Source organism: Rhea pennata, chromosome 5 (genome assembly GCF_028389875.1).
Source record: "Rhea pennata isolate bPtePen1 chromosome 5, bPtePen1.pri, whole genome shotgun sequence".
Classification (NCBI taxonomy): Eukaryota; Metazoa; Chordata; class Aves; order Rheiformes; family Rheidae; genus Rhea; species Rhea pennata.
The window spans coordinates 18,474,638-18,494,549 of NC_084667.1; the positions used below are offsets into that span (position 1 = coordinate 18,474,638).

The 19,912-nt window shown below is 45.6% G+C and overlaps 1 protein-coding gene across 1 annotated transcript in view; it reads right to left on the reverse strand.

Annotated features, from left to right (window-relative positions):
• LRP4 (LDL receptor related protein 4) overlaps positions 1 to 19,912 on the reverse strand; it is an 86,130-nt gene that overhangs the window by 18,161 nt on the left and 48,057 nt on the right. Inside the window, exons 3-19 of the mRNA XM_062576275.1 lie at positions 15,410 to 15,526; positions 13,244 to 13,357; positions 12,655 to 12,771; positions 10,064 to 10,192; positions 9,601 to 9,720; positions 9,346 to 9,471; positions 7,022 to 7,147; positions 6,425 to 6,559; positions 6,151 to 6,276; positions 4,951 to 5,181; positions 4,505 to 4,661; positions 3,933 to 4,150; positions 3,416 to 3,592; positions 2,635 to 2,757; positions 1,731 to 1,939; positions 1,041 to 1,122; positions 283 to 388 (exon numbers count right to left, since the gene is read on the reverse strand). Coding sequence (XP_062432259.1) covers positions 283 to 388; positions 1,041 to 1,122; positions 1,731 to 1,939; positions 2,635 to 2,757; positions 3,416 to 3,592; positions 3,933 to 4,150; positions 4,505 to 4,661; positions 4,951 to 5,181; positions 6,151 to 6,276; positions 6,425 to 6,559; positions 7,022 to 7,147; positions 9,346 to 9,471; positions 9,601 to 9,720; positions 10,064 to 10,192; positions 12,655 to 12,771; positions 13,244 to 13,357; positions 15,410 to 15,526 — 2,413 coding nt within the window. The remainder of the gene's footprint in view (positions 1 to 282; positions 389 to 1,040; positions 1,123 to 1,730; positions 1,940 to 2,634; positions 2,758 to 3,415; positions 3,593 to 3,932; positions 4,151 to 4,504; positions 4,662 to 4,950; positions 5,182 to 6,150; positions 6,277 to 6,424; positions 6,560 to 7,021; positions 7,148 to 9,345; positions 9,472 to 9,600; positions 9,721 to 10,063; positions 10,193 to 12,654; positions 12,772 to 13,243; positions 13,358 to 15,409; positions 15,527 to 19,912) is intronic.

Below are 19,912 nucleotides of genomic sequence, written 5' to 3' on the forward strand. Positions count from 1 at the left end.
AACTCATTCTAAACATTTTTACACCAAATCTTTAGTTACCAAATCCCCAGGATAAACAAATGAAAACACTGGCAAGGTCCTACAAGCATTACAGCTTAACATGCAATTTTCCCTGCTTATCTTTTTTCCACTAGCACCCAAGAACAGGTCTCTCCTTTCAGACTTTGGCAGGTCATAGAAAAAAAGAGTCAGAAGGAAAGGCAATTGTACAAAAATAGAGAAATCAAACATCTTCAGACACACAAGAATTGCCACATCATCCCAGAAAGAAGAACCTCCTACCCTTCAACAGGGTCAACCACGATATCTCTGGGTCTGTCAAGGTTCTCCCAGATCAGAACAGTCCTCATGGACCCATCTGTGTTGGAGACCTCTATCCGATCTGTTCCTACAAAGATTGAGAGAGCGAGTGAGAGAGAAATCAAAATCCTCTGGAAACATGAGAGATAAGGAAAAAGCATCCACACAGCAATGCATTCTTCTGTTCCATCCTTCTTCCTATCTAGAATGCAGGTAAGAAACATGGATCAAAGTACCACTTTCTACAAAGTCTGAGGTCAGCTCCCTGGTCGCAACTAGTGCTGAGCCCTGTATTCATCAGAATGATGAACAGCACTCTGCCAGGCCCCGAATGTATCCATGTAGGCATGAGAGAACAACTAAAAAAGAATCATCTTCCTTTACATCTGTCTGAACTATTAACCCTCAGGCAGGGAACATCCTCCAAATTCTACCTACTGCACCCCAAGATACACCGTTGGAACACATACACATGCACACACCTGCAGCAAGAAGACAGTGGACTTAGAAGTCTAAAACAAGCCTTTCTACAGAATTAGCATTGAGGATACCACAGAGAGAGAATTAAACAAAAGATTCCACATCAGCTCCCACTTAGGAACACGAGACAAAATGTCATTTTTTGCCAGACACACACAAACAAATCTGGACAAGACAGAAGTGGAACTACACAGCTGTTACTGAATTTTCATGATTAGTGAGGAAAGCTGAACCCTAGGTAAAGTGGAAAATCCCAGTACCTGCATCAGTCCAGTACAGCTTGTTGGTGACCCAGTCAATTGCCAGTCCAGCTGGACTTTCCAGGCTAGTGTCTACCACAACCTAAACAAGAACAAAAAAAGTCACTAAACAGACCTTAAGGAAAGAGCACTGAGCCCAATGCACTGCCTGCTCACTAACAACAAAAATTTCAAAAGATAAAAGTCAAAGCAGAACAAGACCATAAGAGAGAGAGGATTAAGGACTTAAAGTTTTGTTTCAGTCTTACATTTGGAGTAATATCTATTTTGCAAGTCTATTCAAACTGCAACTCTGTTCCCTTTCTTGATGGCAATATTAGCCTAAAGCAAATGTGCACATAACAGTCCAGGAAATGTGGCTCTTGTTCCAAGCGGGGTGCATAACAGAGGATGTAATACACCCTCCTTTCTGATTTTAGGACTACAACAAAGGAAGTGCCCACAGCTTGCAAATCAGTATGCTTCATGTCCCAGTTCAAGGTTTTCCAGATAAGCATGAATGTACAGCAAGCACGTGCGTGAAGTTTTCAGTGATTTCAGAGCTCTTCTAAGCCACAGCTAGGTAAGCTAAAGAACAAGTCAGAACATGAACTACACCCCCTTAGAAGGCCAGTTTACCCCAATAGCTTCAAGTCTGATGCTCAAAGAACCTGCTGGCTAGACGATCCCCACACGTAGTTAGCATTGTACCTCTTGGCTTGATCCATCCCATTTAGCTCTGCTGATGGAGTCAGTGCTAACATCTGTCCAATAGACATAATCATCTTTTGAGTCCCAATCCAGAGCCACAGCACTGCGCACATCAGCAAGGGGAATGACATCATCTGACAGGTCATCTGTGTCAAAGCTGATCCGACGGATGTCCATCCTTCGGGCAAAAAGCAGGAACTTGTCAAGACCTGATCAAAGGTCGAAAGGTCTTCTTTTAATTTCTCTAAGTTCAACAACATAGCGATAGACATAGACAATTCCCTATTATAGCCAAACTCCACTGGTAGGTCACAGCCCAGGATTTTATTTGTAGCAAGAAATGGCATCTAATGGGAGAGGAGGGAAAAGGAGAACAGAGCTGTTGGGAGCTGTCTCCTGGGGATGTCTATGTGGTTGGGGGGGGGGGGGGAGAGGGAGGGAGAGGGGAAAGCTCTTCAAAAGAGTGGTGCAAATCTCTCTCCAAATCAAAGAGCTGTGCCATCTTTTGAGAATCCAGGAGACAGTTGGCCGAATTCTCCCATCTGGCTGTAAACCAAGAGTAATTTTGACAGTCAATAGGTCTGAATCTTTAATTCACCATTGACACAGCTCCTATGGGAGCTTTAGGGAAACAGTCACTTACGACAGGCAGCACAGCATCAGTAGCAGCCCTGAATTAAAGACTGAAGAACAAACCTACCTGCACCCCTACCCACCAAGCCCAGTAAGGGGAAAAGAGAACGTATCAGAAAGGTGAGGCATCCTCCAGCAGAGCCCCCAATGCAACCCCAGTCTCTCCTGTTGCATCCCCTTGGAAGCAACAGCTGCTGCTTACTCCCACTGCTGACCCTCTGCCACCCCCACAAACATCTGGGCATGCAGGCTCTGGTCCCACCTCACTTACTCTGGGCACAGGCACGGCTGCTGGTCTTACGGAAGCCAGTGGGGCAGGCACAGGTGTAATCCTTGCTGCTCGGCAGGCAGAGATGAGAACAGCCCCCGTTGTTGGCCCCACAACGATTTCTCCCTGCTCAAGTAGCCAAAGATAAAAAACAAAACAAAACAAAACAAAAACAACCACGCATAAGGTAAAGAGTAAAGAGAATGAGGGAAAATGCCAGCAAAGGCAGAAGGAAAGTTCTGTTACTGGTACTGGCATGAACTTCCTCTTTGCTCATTATAGTGCCTGAGCCCCACACAAATAAGATAACTTAACTTGTCTACTCTGAAAAATTATTTGAGAATAAGAGAAGATACACATTAAAACACTAACTCCGTTTTTAGGAGTCGACTTTGAAATAATGTATGTAACTCAATCGACTTCCAGAGTGGATTACAGTAATTTAAAAGGAGTAGCAGAAGTGTCACTCATTATTTGCACATCCTTACAAAAAATTTTTTTTTCCAAAATAGCTCCTGTAGACAAGCCACAGATATTCCTTATTGAAAAGCATTCACTCTCAATGTCAGCAGGGGGAGCTGTAGTAACGTCCACCACCAGATTCCTGGTGCTGAAGGCTCTAATGCTAAAGGCTGGATGCAGCAAGTTCCATGGGAGAACAGGACAGAGGTGATGGATGTGCCAGTGTCCTGGGTTCAGCCTTGTTATCTCCCTGCCAACAGTCTGGATGGTAGCTATAAGTCTTCCAGTGGCTCAGTTGGGTCTCTACCCTCTCTGCAGTTACCTGCTGGCTGGCGCTGAGGGTGCAGTGTGTGGATGTCCATGGGGAAGTGGAGTTTGTTGCGGATGATCTCCTGGTTCTTGCCTGTGAATTTGTTGGCACTGTTGATGCTCTTGGTGTGCCAGTCTGTCCAGTAAAGACTGTCCTCAAATACAGTGATAGCAAAGGGGTGTGGGAGGCCTGTAATAGAAATTCATTACAGGGACATTTCAATCACGTGTTACAGGATTCAGGCTTGCAGAGAGGCAAAGGAAAGCTCTTTCCATTGTCTCTTCAGCCTCAGCACAGTCAATCCATTAAATCCACTTCACATCAAAGCAACAAACACTTCCCCTCTCCTGTCCACGGGAAGTCTGGGAAGATGATAGTAAAGCTCATCCCTCAGCAACAGCAGAATTCATCTCCCAGTAAAAGAATTGAGAGACATGCATGGAAGTGGTAGCCACCTTCAAGCAGGCGGTTCTGAAACTTACTCCATGCTACTGTATTTTTTATGGCACTGAGCTGTTCCAGTGAGTACCTTGGCTAATAACAGCTTTCCTATTCCTCCCATCAAGGTCAGCCCTCTCAATGACATGGTGTTTGGCATCCACCCAGTACATTCGATGCCCTGCATAGTCAATTGTCAGTCCATTGGGCCAGAAGAGGTGCGTATCTGCAATGATGCGTCGATTGGAGCCATCCATGTTGGAATACTCAATGCGGGGAGTGTTGCCCCAATCAGTCCAGTAGATAGTGCTAGAGGAAGCAGGGAGAAACAAGTCAGGAAACTGATGCCTCACACACTGCACCAAGCAACACTTCCCATCTAGGGCAAAACAGTTATTATCCCTGTGACCTCGACCATAAGACTAGGCCATGGGAGAAGTGACAGCTAACAAGGCAACAACCTTCAGTTTTAGGCTGATGAAACCTGAAAACCCTAGAATAAAACTCAAGATCTGAAACCCCAGCACCTTCTAGTTTCACAAGCTGGTGGTACCAAACAAAGGTTTGAGCCCAGAGGAATCCTTTGTGACCAAGAACAGTCTCTTCATTGTTCACTCTTATTTTTGTATGGAGGGCTCACAGAGACTCCACATTCCCACTCACCCTTCCATAGGATGGAGGGCAATCGCTCGTGGCTTCTCCAGGTTCTGCCACAGAAGCACCTTCCTGTGGGTGCCATCCAAGTTTGCTACTTCAATTCGAGATGTCCCAGAGTCTGTCCAGTACAATTTGTCATGGATCCAGTCAATAGCAAGTCCACCTGTCTCCAGGAGAGAATTACACAAAATGAAAACAGGAACAGGCTCTGCCCAGAAAGAAGTTCCCATCTTAGCCTCAGGAGAGGCTCAGCTCAGTCTTTCTTCCCCCCTACCACCAGGCTGAACTCCAGAGAGACGCTGATCTTACACATACTTAATTCAGCCTATCCCCTTGCTCAGGGAGATGCACTCCATTCTGAACACCAGGTATCCACTTCTCCCTACTCATTCATCCCTGTTCTCACACCATCACCAGTTCCCCAGGCCTTTGTCTCTTTTGTGGTGACACACCTGGGCTCTCCAGCCCTGTGGAAACCACCTCTTCCACATTGCTACCATTCAGGTTGGCCCTCATGATGCGGTCCAGAGTAACATCAGACCAGAACACCAGCTCCTTGCTGTGGTGGAAATCAAGAGCAATGGCATTTTCCAGGTTGTTCAGGAGCAGCGTATACTCCGAGCGATGAGGCAATACTTGTCGGATGTCAATCCGATTGGCAAAAAGCAGCACTGGCTCTGGCCCTGAGGATATATACGAAGACAACATTAGAGTACTTTGACAGGGTCCTGCCTGCCATTCCCTCTCCTTCAAGTTCCAGAATATAGTTCTGCAGTACTGGCAACAGGAAGTCAACTCCTAGGTACAAAACACATCGGAGAGGAGTTTTCACATTCCAAATACGCAGTCCCAACCCTGAGACAAGGAGATTCAAAGCACTTGGCAAACATTCACTCAGCAAGAACTGATCATTCCACGTCCCACCTGAGCCCATCTCACCTCAGTCTCTGAAGCCACACCACTAAGCAGACATCTGACAGTTAGGCTGTGGTTTGCTTTTCCCATATTCACTTCCCATCCACACAAACCCATATGTTCTACTACACCTTCTACATAGCTTACTGTCAAGGCAAGACAAACACAGTTGAAGTCTGCTCAGTAGACATTTCCACTGGAAACAAAAATCCAAAATCTTTTACGAGTTACATTAGGGAAGCTGAGAAGTCAAGTTAAATGTATGGATGCCCTTAAAAACACCAGGTGTCCATACAGCAGCCACTCACAGCATTCAGGACTAGTGATAAGCAAAGGTCAAATCAGGGCAAGGAAGTGTTATACAACCAGACTGACAAGAAAGCATCTGAGGTAGAATGCTGTTTCTATCCCAGAGTATGGGTCACCAGGAATGGCAAGGTAGTAAGGGACTAGGGAAGGAAAAAAAAAAAAAAGAAAAGAAAGAAAGAAAGAAAAAAAAGCAGGGTTGTCCCGTCAGAGAGGAAAGGAAACACTAAAGTGCCTCTCCATGATCAAAATTGTAAAAAAATTCTAAAGGCATTTGCTGACAACCTGTCCAGATCTAATACAAACCTGAGTATTTCCTCTGCCTCACATATTGGCTTGGTGAACAGAACAATGCTGTCAATGAAGCATTAAAGACAAAATCAGGAGAACTGGGTCAATACACACACATGGACACACGAAAGGCTCTTTACCTAGAGCTTTGCAGCTGCGCTTGTCAGGCCGCAGCTCGTAGCCTTGCTCACACCAGCACTGGAAGCCTCCTTCACTGTTGGTACAGCCTTGGCTGCAGTAACCCTCCTCCGCACATTCATTCACATCTGCATGTTGCAGACAATGGGACAAAGTTACTACTATATCATCAGCACACCAGAAAACATCACTGATAGCTTGTTTCTGCTTTCATAATGTGATTTACACCCTATCAAAACCATTAACACCAAGCAAATCAAAGCAGCAGGGACCCACCTTGGCATGATCGTCCATCTTCCAGAAGCCTGTAACCTGTGTGGCAGGTGCACTGTACCATTCCTCGTACCATCTGGCACTTCTGAGCACAGCCACCGTTGTTGATATTGCAGTTTTCCTCCCCTGTTCGTGGACCTGTGACAGCAACGTGTGAACATAACCAAGCTGAAACCACAAGGCAGCTGCTGTGTCCTCAGCTGTTAGGACAGCCGCTGCCCCTCAAAATAGGCTGAGCAAGAGGGGGAAGGCAGAGGTGGTGACTTAAGCTGCCTTGTCTTAGTCATAACGCTCCCCAGAAGCCCACAGCCAAAGGGGATCTGCATCAAATGGGACCTGGACAACGGAGCTTGGAACAACATGCTTTGGGATTCATCATCTCTGCAAATCAATGTTTACATCTGAGAGTGTAATTTTTCCCCATTGTTCCCTCTCTGCAGTCTGTAATTGGCAAAATCATCACAGAAGTCATTTGCCTCGGTTTTCAACCCATACTCTCCCATTACTGCAATCTGGGCTTCCCTCCCTACACATGTCCTTCAGTAACACCAGATTGACTCCATCTCTGATTATGCTTAATACTGAATTTGGAAGACTCACGGCAGTTTTGATGTGGGCTCTCATCACTGCCGTCTCCACAATCATTTGCACCATTGCACAGCTTTCTCTGGCCAATACAGCGTCCGTTCTCACACAGGAACTGGTCTGGGGCACACTGGGGGGTTCCTGCAGTAGAGAAAGGAAAAATTAAGCACAAAGGCCGCCTGATGGAACAACTGTCAGGTTAAAGAAAAGGATGCAGAATATTTTCCAAGATTTGTTACAATCATTACATATGAGCACAAATCAATGGTCCTCTTCCCTTGCATTCAGCTCATCTCGTACCCCTTAGTGATCCTCTTATCATTGTGCTGATTTAGAGGCCTGCAAACTCTCCTCCAGATTGAGTCTAACGTTGCTTTATCAGGAAGTTCAGCTATTTAGTTTCTCTCAGAATGACTGGAAGGTCCTGGCTTAATTCCCTTTGGTTCCAGATTCCACAACTCTCCTCAGCATGTCAGAGAGGAGCCAGTTTCTGACTTTAATCATCTGAGATGTCACCCCAGCATGGCTATGGATTTTAAACCTGCCTAGGAATGAGCGTCTTGTCCAACCCTAACTGCACTGTGACGGACTTGGAATGGGATTTATATGCATCCTTGAAATCTGAGCTCCGGGAACAGGATTTCACACATGAGCTACACACTTCAACTTCTGCTCTTGGCAGGGAGACTGTACAGAGTATTCTTGTAAGCAAAGCAATGCCATTTGTAGAGATTCTTCAGCGATAATTGCACTATCCTGTTGCCTCTTATTTCTTGTACCTCTCAAACTAACTCAGTGATTTCTAAATCACCACCCTCTCACAACAATACAGTAATCGCAGAAAAAACAAGTAGATTGGTAGAGTGTCCGTAAGCTGCATGGAAAAGGGCAGTTGTGAGACGACGAGCAAGAACTAGTAAGAACCAACAGATCCACTAACTGGAAAATGAACCACACAGAAATTCACTTTTCAGAGCACGTAAGCGGGTTTATATGAAGGATTCTAAAACTTGAATTGCATTTGTCATAATGACCATAAAGATCTTTACATGAGCTGATCTCCTAATGCCCTAGGAATTTTCTCACCATACATGATAAAGTATCAGAGATGACATAGGTTTTTAAACTCTTGCTACAGACACTAATAGAATGCACTACTTCTTACCAGACAAGCCAGTACACATTCTGCTAGGACTGGAAACTCTGTTACTTTTTCCCTGCTTTTTTTCGCCCCCTTACTTTGTTTGAATTTCAGTGACCCTGGAAGTTTGACTGGGCTTCTGGGCTGCAACTATTCTTTCAATGTTTGTTTTCAATACCTCAGTTATCAGCATGAAGACAATCGGGTTATCACCTTGTCTGTTAGTACAATTCCTGTTTTCAGGATCAGCACCATCTCTGCACACTGATGCTCATGACAGCTGACAGATCTAGAGCATCAGCTCTCAAATCACTACAAAGTGTGCCTCTCCAGACCCTCTGAGCTCATCTCTTTTTGTGCAACAGTCCTATCCCATCTCCCACAGGCCCGAACAATGGGCATAATTTTACAAAACCCTTTCATCACCCTTCAACTCAATAAAATACACAGATGTAGAATCATCAGTATGAACACCTGGCCTCTACTCACTGGGAGGAACTCACTGACCAGTGCACACTTGCCTCAGCAAGGCCTTCAGATATCCTGGAGGAACTAAGGAAAATGGAAGACTTTAGACATTCCTTGAGGGCCACTACAACATTAGGATCTGTTGAAACCCTTCTCTTCTCCATATTAACCATTTTATGAAAGAATGGCTATATGTGAGATGATTGCTAGAAACAGGAAGAGAGGCTCCCGAGCAAATGCTTGAAAGTGGCTTGCACCCTTTATCTCTAGAATAAAGTCTCTAGCTTTCATTTTCATTAAATGCCTGTTTTGATTCTATTCCCTTATAGAATCACTTGGCAACTTCATGTGGCAGTACTAAAGCTATCTCAAAATTTTGTGAAGAAACGAGTTAAACTCAGTCCATCAGACATGGGTAACAATTTGACACACACTATTAGTGTTTCAAAGTCTGAATGGAATTGTATCAGACATATGTGGTAATCCATAATGTGTGGACAGGTTAGGAAGATACAGGGACCTAGTATTTGACCAGAAAACACTACTACTTAAGTTAGTTTAAGCAAACAGATCTGGATCTGTTTGCGAGTCTAGACTATAGCCTACAGATCCTGTGCTTTGGGAAACATGAACAGTCTAGGTTGAACTCAATTGAGTCATCCAGGACTTCACCACCTACTGCCTCCAAGATGGAAACATTAGCTACAAGCAGCAATGCAGCAGGCCGTACCTGTGTTCTCACAGTTCTCCTCATCACTGTTGTCAGAGCAGTCATCTTCCCCATCACAACGCCAGGAGAGACGGACACAGCGCCCTGATTTACAGCGGAACTGGTCAGCAGTGCACATAGATGTAGCTGAGGAAAAAAAAAGAGACAATTAGATAAGCAAGGAGGATCTAAAGAGACCTATTCCAAAGCTAATGCTCCCCCACACAGTCTTGCATCTACAGAAACCGAACACTCCCACCAATCCCCAGCACTCACTGCAGTTTCTCTCATCTGACTGGTCATCACAGTCAAAGTCTCCATCACACCTCCAGCCAGCATTAATGCACAAGCCACTGTTGCACATAAACTCCCCAGAGCGACATGGCTGGTGAGATGCTGTAGAGACAGTAAAGAATATAAAGAACAAACTCAGACTAAAGAAACATCCCCAAAAATTCCTCAGTGCCATCTTTGTGCTTCACTGTCATAGAACTTGGTTCTGAAAAGACCCCTTGTGAAAGGGTTTCAATTCTTGTATATGGAAGTGCCCTGACTACACAGGAACTCCCACCAACACTCCCCACAATCCTGCATTAGAAAATACAAAAATGAAAGAACCAGTTTGTGTATCACCTCTAGACACCTGTCTACACAGCAGCCCTTCCCCCAGTCAATGCTAGATCCATTTAGGTTTGCAAGTCAGATGCTTGAACCAGTATATCACCTTGTACTAACTTACAACAATCAGATTCATCAGACCAGTCCCCACAGTCGTCATCCCCGTCACAGTGGTAGATGTCCAAGATGCAGCGTCCATATGCACACTGGAACTCCTCCAAGCTGCAGGTGGCAGCTGGAATGTCTGATGCTAACAAAGGAATAACAGGAAACACATCTGAGGTGACAGACCACAATCCAGTTTAGATGTTACCTTCTTCAATCTAATAATGGACTAACAAGCATTCACTGCAAAAGTGGTCAAAATTACTAGCCACTGCTGCATACCTCTGTGTGACCTGCATTACAGAGAGGAACTTGAATGTTGGTTGTCAACCCACTAAAAAACTTACATAGGATGTTACTATACAACACAAACCTTCCAAGAGACAGTAAGCCGTAGATGAGGAAGCAGCTATGCAGAAATAAAAGGATGATGGTAAAGCTAGAAAAAGGATCTAGAAGTGTCGTCTTCTATCTTACATTAAAAGATCCTTTTTCTGTCTTACATTAAAGATACTATGGCTTAGTGCCCTCTGGAAAAAGTTTAAATTGTTTATTAAGCCTCAAAAAAGCAGATAAAAAAAAAGGGAAGGAAAAATAAAGCTATTCTTTGGGGTAGCTCTGTATTGGATTGAGGTATGTCAGAGTGTGAGATCAAAATATAGAAACATAATGGAACAATTCCTTTAAAATTTTAACAAAATTAAGCATTTGAAGAGAAAAGGAAGCATCAAGGTGCCCAGGTCTGTACCTGATCTTTGAGGTTTTGCCCCTCCCTTTCCTCTCAAGATGTCGCCAAAACAAATTGTGACTTATCAATAAGGAGTACTGTTAGACAGATGACCCTGGGCAGAGGCCAGCAAAGTAACAGTCAACGATCTCCCCACTGTTCTCTATTCAGCAGTACACTATGTGGAAAGTGATGAAAAATATCCAAGTCGTACAGGACAGAATCTGACACCTCTTCTCACACTGTCCAGAGAATGAATTGCATGTTTCAATACATACACTCAGTCTTCAGCTGAGGAGCTCAAATAATAAATCCATGAAAAAAAAGAAAAAGACTGACAGAACCTGGAACATTAGTCATGCCTGCATCTTCAGCCTAAAGCAGAGGGCAGAGGCAGTAGGTAGGCAGTTCAGAGATCCTGTTCAGCAAACATCCAGTGACCAAATACTGAATAAGAATTTAAGTCACTGACTACATTTTCTTCTTGAGGAGACCCAAACAAACCTTTCAGATTCCTTTGGTGAGGCACACATTACGAGGCATTTTAGTGTTATTCAAATGTAAAAACAAAACAAATATCTGCCAACAAGAAAAGAACAGAGTAGTCCCACCTTGTCCTAGATGAACAAAGAGGCAGGACTAAAGACAAAGATGGAAACCCCATGGAAGACGGTAAGAAGAGAGAGGGAGGTAACCAAACTGAGCTTCTTAGCAAAGCGCTTATACTTAAAATGTCTTACAGAGTATAGAAAATAGCTAGCCAGGATCTGAGAAGCATTGCAGCTTTTTTTTGAGGGGGACACCAATTCTTGCTGTCCCCACACCCCTATAGGGGCAAGGTTGAAACATCTCCCCTCCCCTCCCCAGGGGTTATCTTGGCCTGCAGGGAAGTAGCAGGCAAGGCAGGGAGAAAGGAGAGAGGAGGAAAAGAGAGGGAGCGAGGCTGGTTTCCTCTCAGAGCCCTTTCTGGCTTAGAAATGTTTGCAGCCCCTGGCTCCCTGCCAACTCTCATTATCTGGAGAGATAAAAGACAACTCCCCCATGCATCCACTCCCCCTGCCCTTCAGGAGCTGGCGGTCCTGATCTCCCTCCCAGAGCCTTTTGAAGTTTCCTGCTATCTAGAACAAATTCTGCCAAATGCCTTTGAGAGCAGGGTGGGGGAAGGGACCACTGCAACTTCCACAGACACTAACTGCTGCTCAGGGACATGAGAGAGGGGCAGCATGGGTTAGTAAGGGACATAATAGGCTCCTGTCCCACTTGCTACAAGCCTGTGAAGGTGGGACATAAAACAACTGTTGCGGGCTCTCAAAGCACCCCCCCATCCCCATCAGCCAAACCAGCTTCCAGCTCACTCATCATACTGGTCCTTATTGGACACAGTCCTGAGTAAAGCGTCTGAGTGAGAAGAGGTTGGCATGGCAGGCAGCTCTCGCAGCATGAGCTGGGGATGTGCATTCTCTAAGGATGCTGTGAACGGGCAGAGCTCCCCAAAAATTTCTAGCAGGAACAAGACAAGAGAATAAAGAAGGGAATAGCTTTCTCCCCTTCCCCTGTGCCTTTCAACTTCCATAGTTTAATATAGAGCTGTATTTACTAGAACATAAGCTCCCTGCTCTGGCTAAAGGTCGCACTGCCTTGGGAAGAAAGAGAGAAGCAGCTAGGAACAGTCCCAAGTATTTCTGCAAGGTAGTACAAGAGACACACCATCCTCTTATGCCCCCCACTGAGGTAGATAAGACAATTGAAGATAGCATTAGCTGCCTGTACAGGCAGGACTAATTCGTTTCTGATCACTTCTGCAGAAAAGATGCCAAACCCCAAGACAGTAGCAGGTCCAAAAGGCTATTTCCTGTGGTTACAAAGCAAACAGTACTTACGGCAATTCTCTTCATCTGAGCCATCCTTGCAGTCTGTATCACCATCACAGAACCAATGCTCAGCTATGCAGCTACCATCACTGCAGCGAAACTCCTTCTCTGAGCACTTTCTCATATCTGCCGAGACACAATGCAAATCAAGCCTTGACTTTCCTCTGTGTATCCAGGAAAACGACCATATCATGCTTCTGAAGCTCCCAGGGTGCCCTCAAACAACAAGTTTGCCCATTAAACCTAACATGCCCATGTTATGCAGTACCTGGACAAACCCATCAATGTTCATTTAGCTGGTGCAGAGTGATGGATTTAAAGGAATCTATGGGAATTCACAGTGCCATGTCAAGGAGTAATAAATCTCAAGCGATTTTCATCTGGTAGGTGAACCTCACAGCCTCATATCACAAGTAGCCATCTATGGGAAGGGATGGCCCACAGGGCCAGTCCAGACAAGCCAGCTGCAAGCCCTTGCTGTGCTAAAGGGGAATCACAAAACTGTCCACGTAGGAGCCTGTGCAACCCTTTTGCAAGCACTGGCAGGGCAGGTGGCCGATATTGTCATTCATTGCATTGGCAAGGCCACATTACTCACCACACTGTTCATCGCTGTTGTCACCACAGTCATTATCACCATCACAGTGCCACAGGCTACGGATGCAGTATCCATTCTGACAGGAGAATTCATCTTCCTCACATTCTCGTGGTGCTGCAGGGACACAATGGAGAGTAAGCTGAAAGCAAGGCAAGATTCACTTTGCAGAACGCCAAGTCGATCACATGTCACAAATGGAGCAACATCCTCTTCCGAGGACACCACCACGCTGGAGTGTTCATTTCCCTTCCCCTAATAATATCAAGTGGGCAATGTAAGATTCCTTAAGTGACTCTCTTCCACTCCAACTGCTAGTCACCAGTACAGCAGGCTCTAAAACTCAAGAACATGGCTGGAAAGAGGCTTCTGGAACAGAGCAACAGAGCCACCCACCTTGTGCTAGGACTCTTGCGCAACCCCAAGCCAAGCTTAAGAGATCCCTGCACCAAAAAGCAACCCAGGTCACTTTTAAAAGAAATGAATAGGTCTTATCATTACCAAACAAATACTTGCTAGTCAAATTATAGCTCCACCTTCTTTTCACAACAATGCCAAAGCTATCTTCAAATGAAAGGAAAAATTCACTGAAAAGAGAGAAGTTTAAACTTCCTCATCCCAACTCTCCAGTATTTACAACCTCATTCCATGCTCTTTGTCAAACTTTTACAGAGGCTTGTCTGCAGGCCAGCATGGAAGGGAAAGGGACTGCAAAATTAGCAGCTGAGGACCCGGGTGCTCATCCAAGGGAAACCCTTTTATGGTAAGCACCTAGTCTGGACAACTCTCCAGAAGTCTCTTATTTACTGAGCCTTGCCTTCTCCCTTTCAATAGTCTCTGAATCTTCTGATCACACCTTTTTCCACTGTTGCCTTACATATGAGGGCACTCTAACCTGTTCTGAGAAACAGAAGACTGAACACACCCAGATCTATCTACCTTTTGTTTCAGGAGAATCACTGAAGAGAGACTGGAAGAACTGAGCTTAGTCCTGTCATACACAGCATCACACAGGATGTCAAACCTCTGCTTCTCCAGCCCTTTACCCAAAAGGATGAGAAAGATCAGGGGCATACCCACTGATAAGTGAATTAATTCCTATTCAAGTATTGCGTGAATTCCTAAAATGACACAGGATACTTTACAGACAAGAGCTTTATTTTCTTTTTTCTTGAGATGTGGGTCTTCTATCAGGGCCACTCTGGAACACCATGCATGCAATTTTTGCAGAATTCAAGGGCTGCAGCACAACACCTATTAAGTAGCTGCAAGCATCACTACATGACAGCAAAACAGCTCTGCTCCTAACTGCAGCTTCATGCCAGCCCTAGCAACAAGTGCAGTCTCAGAGAAGCTGAAGCTCAAGTGCTACATAACAGACTGGCTCTCTGGCACGTGCTGCCAAGGACAGACTGGCTGATTTGTTGCAGGAAAGGGAAGCTGTATCCCTGAACACCCTTTGCTAATGAAAGTCAATCACAAGTAACCCTTGTCCTCAGCACAAAGGGGAAAGGATGGGGCTGAGTTCCAATAGCACAGGCAAAATTCTCTCAATTTTAATCAGCTTTAGAGGCATAAGAGTAGCCGTAGGTGTGCCCACAGCTAGTGGCCCACCAGAGCATGTCTTTTAAAGTTGGGCCTCACATCGTGGCAGACCATCAGCTTTCAGGTAACCCATCTCTATACAGGCAGCATCCCTACAGCACCTCTCCTCAGGGATTTCTGTCTGGAGAGAGAGGACACTGGGGACAGCTCTGCACAGCAGAAAAGTCAGACAGTGGAACCTGAAGCCAAAGGAAGTCAGCCAGACAGGCAGTTCAGTTGGAAGGGGTTAGGCATTTCCACACACAGGAGTGCACTTGGGGAAGTGCTTCATGGGACATTAACTACCGGGCTGCAGGGTATAAGCTGTTCTCCAGCTGGACAGAGAGGCATCCCCTCCCCCAGGACACAGAGCTGAACAGCAAGCCAGCAGCCAAGGCAGCAGCAGCGCCTCCTTGCTTTGAGACATCAGGTAGTCACCTCTGTCAGAGGCAGGATAGAGTTTCTACAAGCCAAGGGACTGAATCAGTGGATCAATTCTTACACTCCTACGACAAAGAGTTAACTTCCCCCTGCTATGGCAGGCAGGCACCACACCCACCCGATCCCCCCAGAGAGATGACTTACGGCAGTCCTGTTCATCAGAATCATCCTCACAGTCGTTGTCTCCGTCACAGACCCACGAACGGCGGATACACTTCCCATTGTCGCAGTGGAAGTCCAAAGGAGAGCAGGTGGGCAGCACTGCAACAGCAAAGAAATATCTCACTATGGAGCTGCAGCCAGCTTCCTTCCTGTAAGGGAAGCTCCTTTGCTCTTGGAGGAAGGGGACTACACCTCTTAGAAACAAAGATGTGAAATTTCAAGTCATCAGGAAAAACCATGCCTCTGATGGAGGGGCCACAATAGGTCAGTAGCTTGGCAGTCTCTCCTCCCCAGAGGAGCACTGACCTTTCCACCACAAAGTAGCAGCCACAATTCCCCACCGCGTTCCTTATTTTCATTCCCCAGCCTGTTATCATCTCATAACTGTTGTTTTTATAAAGAGCAAAAATACATTAACAACATTTTCCTGTATGCTTCCCACCGTGCTCTGTTCCTACTAAACAGTGTGTTCTTTAGGGTGAGGAACTATCAGAAGCATTTTGGGCGCAGCATTTTGCAAGGCACATGCCATAATGTATGGTTCAGCAAGGAGACTCTATCAGCATGGTTGACTGAAGAACTTGTAAGGAGAAGCTTAGAGTCAGGAATCCACTGTTGAGGGTAGATCGCCGTGCCCCAGGTATGTACACAGGGGCCCAGACTCTGCTAGAGGTCTCCAGAACTGGCAGGGGAGAGGGACAGACACAGGGTATTTGCCAACACAGGAGCCTGCTGGCAATCTAGTGCAACCACAACTCTACTGCGTTCAAAGAGGCCTGAAGCCACAAAGCTGGAATTCAAGGGGGAGCATCAGCCTTGTCCTTCTTGTCCTTCCCCTCGCAGATGAGGGAAATGCTCAACCACAGGAGGTTCACACTTTCAAGTACTGCCAGCTGTAGTATGGAAGGGGCTGCACATGACTCTGCTCCTGACAGGTGTGTTCTCCAAAAAAACAACACTAGCTCAGCGATGCAAAGGGGAACAGGCTGGAGCACCTAGTGCCTGAAACCCTTTCATCCCAGCCCAGCTTGCCGACAAGCATCTCCCATCCCTCACCAGGTGGGCCAGCCCTGTTCTGCTATGCTACTATGTCTTTCCCTACCAACACTATTCCAGAGGTGGGAGTGTATGTGGGGGGGGGAGGAGAAGGTGAAAACAGCAGCCACAGACAGGGAGGATTTAGTAAGGAGAGCAAACAGTCACATTTTCAGCTTTTGTAGCTTTCTCAACCCTCCACTTCCCCTGAGCCAAGGATTGCTGCCAACGTCCTGTGAAAGCAGCATGGATGAGGCTAGGCAGAATCGCACACAGCTCTTCGTAAGAAATGTTGGAGAACTTGTTGTAGCGTATCTATCCTAAAAGCCTCCCACCTGAAGAACACACTAGCGTAGTTAAGTCCAGACCTGCTCAAACAGACACACTCTTTTCCTCTTCCTAACAGTAAATTTGGATTATCTCCTCAGCTATTCCTGCAATAGTGCAGCCATAGGCATCTCTGTACCTGTAATTCTGAAACGGAAATCTCTGAATACAATACACTCTCACTCTCTTTGCTGGGTAAGGATTTCTACACATCCGAGATTACATACTGCAAGTGCCAACTGTGCAGCTTTGACCAATTGGCCACAGCTCCTGGCCTCCTATTTTTCATCATTTGCCCAAACTCTTAAATTAAGAATACAGAGTATTCTCAGGTATTTACACAAGATTTGATTTGTCTCTGAATTTTACGGCAGTACTATCCTTTCCTAAATGGCCCTTTCCAGTGAAGAGAAACCTGAGGAGAGCAAGACTTCCTTCTGCACTTAACATAGGACAAGGCACAGACAGAATTCACAGCTGGCAGATAGAAAAATCCGAGCTCTCATTTCACCACAATCACTGACAAGGCCTTCTGTAATAGACATCTCCCTCACCCCAAGGTGGGATCTTACAAAAGGGATACAACAAGCTGCAACCAGATGAAAATTGGAGAGGATACATAAAACAAATCTAAATAAAAGCATCCTGTAAAGCAGGTCTCAGAAGCAAAATGTTACCTTTTTGGTGTAGGGACAATGTCACTGCAGATAGTACTGAACACTGCATTAGATGACAACACATCCAATCTGGCACTGGATCTTGGGAAAACGCCCTTCCTATCACTTCCAAGATGCACCATGCAGACATGTCCAGACCAGATCTAGCCCCTTCTAGTCCTCGGAGAGGTATAAAGAAGAAAGAGGCACACAAATCTATATTTGTATACCACAGATCTGACAGTATCCAGGTCTTCCAATTGCTAACCCATTTGCCTGCATGGTGTTCTCTCTTAGCATCCCAGTTTAGCTGCACTGAAATGCAGAAGGACCTTACCCTTCTTCTTCCCCAGAGCGGACAAAGGGGGAAAATATTCTACCTCTCAAACTCTGCTTCCAAACAGAACCAAGACAGATTTTTAGATTCAGAGTGTCAGTCTCTCAGATTAGCCCCCTCTCTCTCAAGTGCAACTTCCATACGTTGCACACTGAGCAAACCTTTCCTGGCCTCAGCTGCAGCTTCAGGACTAAGACCATCCCCCCTCGCATATGCTTTTCTGTCTGTTCTCCCCAGTCCCAGCGTGACTAATCACCAAAGGACTGCACAGGAGCCGCCTGGAAGGGAATTTGCATGCTGACTCTCCAGGGGAGAATTCTTCAAGCTCCCAGAGGGTTAGGACATTAGCACTGGTTCAGAGCTGACACCATTATCCCATTGAACTGCTGCATCTCTTCATGAGGTAACTACACAAAATGAAATTCCACCCCTCCAGGGAGCAGTTCAGCCAATTTCATACTCTCCCTAAATATGAAAAATGGAGATTCAAGAGCAGGGGAGGGGAGAGCAGGGTGAAGAGAGCAAGACACAAACTGCCACATACAAAGAAGGACCTAATTCCCACCCCAGCAGACAGCAACTGTGTGCCAGCCCAGACAACACCAGGGGGAAGATAAATCCCCTTCAACAGGAGCTCTGCTTTAGAGGAGAAACAAAAAGAAAAAAAAATACAAACCCATTTAAGACAAAAAGCTAATGAATGAAGCCTGAAATTTCACGATCAGGCCAGGGATCCACGTAAACTAGTAACCTGAATCTAATAATGTTCAGAAGCAGATGCTTTGAAGGCAAATGCAAAAGATTCTGGGAACAGCTTTCATACGGGAGAAGTTTTTCCCTAACCTCCTCTTCCCAGCTCTTTTCATCCCTAATCCACAATCCCTTCTTGACATTAAAGAGCAAACTGTCTCTACACTGAAACATTCCTGCGTTTTCTTCTATTCGTTCTAAATGTGTCAGGATTCAGTTTCACTGTAAAGCCTTTTGTTCTGAGATTATCAATATTATTCAGCTCTTCTGTTGGTCATTTATTATTTCATGGTTTTACAAGTATATTCATAAGGAGTTAAAGCTGAAGGCATAACACTAACCCAGAGTTAATGTTTAATGCTGTTATAAATACATCCAAACAATCTGTTTGGAAATTTAAAAGTTAAGAGGAAATTCAAACGTTAAAAGGTCGCACTTAGGAAAACGCACAGTATAGGATTCAACCAACCTCCACTGTTTTGTCATGATGTCATGGAACAGCTATACATTTTGACAAATGCATTTTACTGCTTTTACTAGTTTCAAAAGCCACAATTCCATGCTCTTCCTCCTATGGTCTGGAGAAAAGTACATGACAATACAAAGTAAGCAGTAAGAACTTCTGCCAGGCTCTTTCATTGCCATTTTGGGAGTAAGACCCTTCTGAACAAACTGAATTAACAGAAGACTGGAAAACAGAACCCCAATGTTCTCTTCCCAGCATTGGCTATTGACTTTTGCACGACCGTGGGACAGTCCTATCTCTTTATCTCCTTTTTTCCCTCATGTAAAATTAAGGATATTAATTTTTTCCCAGGAAAGCTGCAAGCCTGGACAGTTTGGAGAGTTGGGCAGAGAGGAACCTCATGAGGTTCAACAAAGGCAAGTGCAGGGCCCTGCACCTAAGGAGAAATAACTCCATGTACCAGTACAGGCTGGGGGCTGACCTGCTGGAGAGCAGCTCTGCAGAGAAGGACCTGGGAGTGCTGGTGGATGGCAAGTTGACCATGAGCCAGCAAGGTGCCCTTGTGGCCAGGAAGGCCAATGAGATCCCAAGGTGTATTAGGAAGAGTGTTGCCAGCAGGTCAAGGGAGGTGATCCTGCCCCTCTACGCTGCCCTGGTGAGGCCTCATCTCAAGTCCTGCATCCAGTTCTGGGCTCCCCAGTACAAGAGAGACATGGAGCTACTGGAGGGAGTCCAGTGTAGGGCTACAAAGATGATCAGAGGGCTGGAGCACCTGCCCTATGAGGAACGGCTGTGAGAGCTGGGCCTCTCTAGCCTGGGGAAGAGAAGACTGAGGGGGGATCTTATCAATGTCTATAAGTATCTGAAAGGAGGGTGTCAAGGCAATGGGGAATTCTTTTCAGTGCTGCAATGTG